The sequence below is a fragment of the Coregonus lavaretus genome (genome assembly GCF_964263955.1).
Source record: "Coregonus lavaretus genome assembly, chromosome: 23".
NCBI classification, from domain to species: domain Eukaryota; kingdom Metazoa; phylum Chordata; class Actinopteri; order Salmoniformes; family Salmonidae; genus Coregonus; species Coregonus lavaretus.
This window is the reverse complement of record NC_140010.1, coordinates 8,242,946-8,247,945: the sequence shown is the minus strand read 5'-3', so window position 1 is coordinate 8,247,945 and position 5,000 is coordinate 8,242,946. Positions and strand designations below refer to the sequence as shown.

At 54.2% G+C, this 5,000-nt stretch overlaps 1 protein-coding gene across 1 annotated transcript in view; it reads left to right on the top strand.

Moving 5' to 3' along the window:
• LOC311098852 (protein unc-13 homolog A-like) overlaps nucleotides 1-5,000 on the top strand; it is a gene marked incomplete at both ends in the record, with an annotated part of 75,291 nt that overhangs the window by 38,668 nt on the left and 31,623 nt on the right. The window contains 2 exons of the mRNA XM_084139419.1: nucleotides 2,563-3,660; nucleotides 4,556-4,658. Of these exons, the coding sequence (XP_083995545.1) occupies nucleotides 2,563-3,660; nucleotides 4,556-4,658 (1,201 nt within the window). The remainder of the gene's footprint in view (nucleotides 1-2,562; nucleotides 3,661-4,555; nucleotides 4,659-5,000) is intronic.

Below are 5,000 nucleotides of genomic sequence, written 5' to 3'. Positions count from 1 at the left end.
TGTGTTCCCTGAGTGTGTCCCCTGACTGTGTCCCCTGACTGTGTCCCCTGACTGTGTTCCCTGACTGTGTCCCCTGAGTGTGTCCCCTGACTGTGTTTCCTGACTGTGTCCCCTGACTGTGTCCCCTGACTGTGTTCCCTGACTGTGTTCCCTGACTGTGTCCCCTGACTGTGTTCCCTGACTGTGTCCCCTGAGTGTGTCCCCTGAGTGTGTTCCCTGACTGTGTCCCCTGACTGTGTTCCCTGACTGTGTTCCCTGAGTGTGTCCCCTGAGTGTGTTCCCTGACTGTGTCCCCTGACTGTGTTCCCTGACTGTGTTCCCTGACTGTGTTCCCTGACTGTGTCCCCTGACTGTGTCCCCTGACTGTGTCCCCTGAGTGTGTCCCCTGACTGTGTTTCCTGACTGTGTCCACTGAGTCTGTCCCCTGAGTGTGTCCCCTGACTGTGTCCCCTGACTGTGTTTCCTGACTGTGTCCGCTGCTCGCTGCTTCTTCATGCATTATTCAACCAACAATCTTATGGTCAATGCTGCACAAATGTTTTGATGTGTGTGTATCATCTCCTCTACCTCTCTCTTCATTGCACCCCCCCCCCCTCTCCCTCTCTCTCTCCTTCTCTCTCCATTCTTTCTTTAATAGCCTCATTTATCATGGAGTATAAATACTCCTCCTGTGTTTGTTCCCTGTGAGGATGCTTGTTCTTTTTCATTTGTCAGCTTTCTGTTCTGCTCTATTTCTCTCTCTTTCTCTCTCTCCTTCTCTCTCTTTTTCCTTCTCTCTCTCTCTCTCTCTCTCTCTCTCTCTCTCTCGCTCTCTCTCTCCCTCTCTCTCTCTCTCTCTCTCTCTCTCTCTCTCTCCTTCTCTCTCTCTCTCATTTTATTTCTCTCTCTGTCTGACACTGCTGTTTCGCTTACCTCTTATCGATTAACCATCAGTTTAGTGGGTTTTACCTTCACAGTCAGGTGTTATAGCAGAGCGTTTTACTGTTGCTCAGGGATGCTCTGGATATTGTGTACTTTAGGAAAGTGTCTGTCTGTCTGTCTGTCTGTCCCTCCATGTTGATGACTATTTCTTACTCTTCATTTCCTTCCTAATTTCCCACTTCCTCCCTCCTCCACCTTTCTCTCGTCCTGTCTCTACTTCCTCCCTCCTCCACCTTTCTCTCGTCCTGTCTCTACTTCTTCCCTCCTCCACCTTTCTCTCGTACTGTCTCTACTTCCTCCCTCCTCCACCTTTCTCTCATCCTGTCTCTACTTCTTCCCTCCTCCACCTTTCTCTCGTACTGTCTCTACTTCCTCCCTCCTCCACCTTTCTCTCGTCCTGTCTCTACTTCCTCCCTCCTCCACCTTTCTCTCGTCCTGTCTCTACTTCCTCCCTCCTCCACCTTCCTCTCATCCTGTCTCTACTTCCTCCCTCCTCCACCTTTCTCTCGTCCTGTCTCTACTTCCTCCCTCCTCCACCTTTCTCTCGTCCTGTCTCTACTTCTTCCCTCCTCCACCTTTCTCTCGTACTGTCTCTACTTCCTCCCTCCTCCACCTTTCTCTCATCCTGTCTCTACTTCTTCCCTCCTCCACCTTTCTCTCGTACTGTCTCTACTTCCTCCCTCCTCCACCTTTCTCTCGTCCTGTCTCTACTTCCTCCCTCCTCCACCTTTCTCTCGTCCTGTCTCTACTTCCTCCCTCCTCCACCTTCCTCTCATCCTGTCTCTACTTCCTCCCTCCTCCACCTTTCTCTCGTCCTGTCTCTACTTCCTCCCTCCTCCACCTTCCTCTCATCCTGTCTCTACTTCCTCCCTCCTCCACCTTTCTCTCGTCCTGTCTCTACTTCCTCCCTCCTCCACCTTTCTCTCATCCTGTCTCTACTTCCTCCCTCCTCCACCTTTCTCTCGTCCTGTCTCTACTTCCTCCCTCCTCCACCTTTCTCTCGTCCTGTCTCTACTTCCTCCCTCCTCCACCTTTCTCTCGTCCTGTCTCTACTTCCTCCCTCCTCCACCTTTCTCTCGTCCTGTCTCTACTTCCTCCCTCCTCCACCTTTCTCTCGTCCTGTCTCTACTTCCTCCCTCCTCCACCTTTCTCTCGTCCTGTCTCTACTTCCTCCCTCCTCCACCTTCCTCTCATCCTGTCTCTACTTCCTCCCTCCTCCACCTTCCTCTCGTCCTGTCTCTACTTCCTCCCTCCTCCACCTTTCTCTCATCCTGTGTCTACTTCCTCCCTCCTCCACCTTTCTCTCTTCCTGTCTCTACTTCCTCCCTCCTCCACCTTTCTCTCGTCCTGTCTCTACTTCCTCCCTCCTCCACCTTCCTCTCATCCTGTCTCTACTTCCTCCCTCCTACACCTTTCTCTCATCCTGTCTCTACTTCCTCCCTCCTCCACCTTTCTCTCATCCTGTCTCTACTTCCTCCCTCCTCCACCTTTCTCTCGTCCTGTCTCTACTTCCTCCCTCCTCCACCTTTCTCTCGTCCTGGCTCTCACTCTTCCTCTCTTATTTTGCACTCTCTTCTCTCTCTCCCCCCTCCTATCACTTGCTCTCCCTCCCCCCTATCCCTCTCCCCCTCTCCTCTCCAGCCCTACGGGGAGCTATGCGTCGTCGGCAGAGTTGAGTCGCTGCAGCAGCCAGCTGAGTGAGGAGGAGTACGGTCCGGAGTACAGAGAGAGGGATCCTTACGATGAGAACGACTCTTACCACTCCTGTCACTCCTCCGTCACCTACAGCAAGGGCTCTCCAGACTGGGACCCTGACGAGACCCAGGGGGGGTACAGCGATGAGGGGGGCTACAGTAAGGACGGGGGCGAGGAGGGGGCCCTCTATGAGGAGGATGACGGCGGCCTGTATGAGGAAGAGGGGACGTATGAAGGAGAGGAGGGGGAGATATATGACGATGAGGATTACCCTCTGGACGGCACCCTCAGTGAGGATATGGAGGTCCCCTACACCCCCACCCCCACCAGCACAGCACCCCCCACACTGGACGTCCCCAGTGCTTCTAGACCCCCCCTGGAAAAACAGCCCTCTCTGCATCAACATCAGGCGCCACACGGCCAGCCGCCCAGCCAAACCCCAAATCAGGCCCACCCTCCGGCCATGGCTCCAGGAAGACAGCCCCCGGGTCAGCCACCCACCCAGGTCCCTCAACCACAGTCTCAACCCCAGCCAGTCCCCGGCCCAGCCCCAGCCCCAGCCCAGTCCTTCTTCTCCATGGCCAAGCCCTTCTCAGCAGCAGTAACAGGCCTGGCCTCCTCTTTCCTGTCTTCTGGACTCCCCACTGCCCAACCTGCCCAGGCTCACCCCCCAGGCTCACAACCCCAGCCCCAGTCTGTCTCCTCCATTCCCCAATCTCACCCCGCCACCGGCGCCCCTTCCCCCCAGGGCCCCCAGGGCCCCCAGTCCACAACCACTGGCCCTCCCTCTCAGCCGAACCCCTCCACTGCCCCCCCCTCTCAGGCCCAGCCCCCTGCCCACACCCCTCCCCAATCAGAGGGCCCTGATGCCAAACCCCCCCTGCCGGAAGACCAACTCCTTCCAGAGGAAGATGAACCCCTTCCACCCGAGGTTAGGATCCCCACCCCAACAGAGGAGGAACCCCTCATGGAAGACGAGGACCTACGGTTTGACGAGAGCCGCCCCCCCACCCCCCTAGAGGAGGAGGAGCAACTACCTGAGAGGTAAACCCCCCTCCCAAATCTCAAATCTTTTAGCCTTTCTGTTCTATGGACGCAACAGGGGCATTTTTTTATTTGGCCACCATATTGGGTGGACTGTGAAAAATAAAATCAAAATCAAATCGAATCAAATTTTATTGGCCACATGCGCCGAATACAACAGGTGCAGACATTACAGTGAAATGCTTACTTACAGCCCTTAACCAACAGTGCATTTATTTTTAACAAAAAAAATAAAAATAAAACAACAACAAAAAAAGTGTTGAGAAAAAAAGAGCAGAAGTAAAATAAAATAACAGTAGGGAGGCTATATATACAGGGGGGTACCGGTGCAGAGTCAATGTGCGGGGGCACCGGCTAGTTGAGGTAGTTGAAGTAATATGTACATGTGGGTAGAGTTAAAGTGACTATGCATAAATAATTAACAGAGTAGCAGCAGCGTAAAAAGATGGGGTGGGGGGGCAGTGCAAATAGTCCGGGTAGCCATGATTAGCTGTTCAGGAGTCTTATGGCTTGGGGGTAGAAGCTGTTGAGAAGTCTTTTGGACCTAGACTTGGCACTCCGGTACCGCTTGCCGTGCGGTAGCAGAGAGAACAGTCTATGACTAGGGTGGCTGGAGTCTTTTACAATTTTGAGGGCCTTCCTCTGACACCGCCTGGTATAAAGGTCCTGGATGGCAGGAAGCTTGGCCCCAGTGATGTACTGGGCCGTACGCACTACCCTCTGTAGTGCCTTGCGAAAAACCACATGGACGTGTGTCTGAAATGGCCCCCTATTCCCTATACAGTGCACTACTTTTGACAAGTATTACCTATATAGTGCACTACCTTTGACCAGGGAGAGGGCCATTTGGGACCCAGACATGGAGTTGTTCTCAGTCCTGTTCTTGTCCCTGTAGTCGTCCTGTGGATGAGGAGCCCAAGGAGCCGGTGGACCCGTCCCTGAGGGCTAGAGAGAACTGGCTACGAATCATCAACAGGGTCCAACAGCAGCTTCGGGAGGTAAGACCTCACACTCAAACCTTATTCCCCTGTCCCAGTCCCAGTCCCATACTACTGTCCCAGTCCCAGTCCCAGTCCCATACTACTGGCCCAGTCCCAGTCCCAGTTCCATACTACTGGCCCAGTCCCAGTCCCATACTACTGGCCCAGTCCCAGTCCCATACTACTGGCCCAGTCCCAGTCCCATACTACTGGCCCAGTCCCAGTTCCATACTACTGGCCCAGTCCCAGTCCCATACTACTGGCCCAGTCCCAGTCCCAGTTCCATACTACTGGCCCAGTCACAGTCCCATACTACTGGCCCAGTCCCAGTTCCATACTACTGGCCCAGTCCCAGTCCCA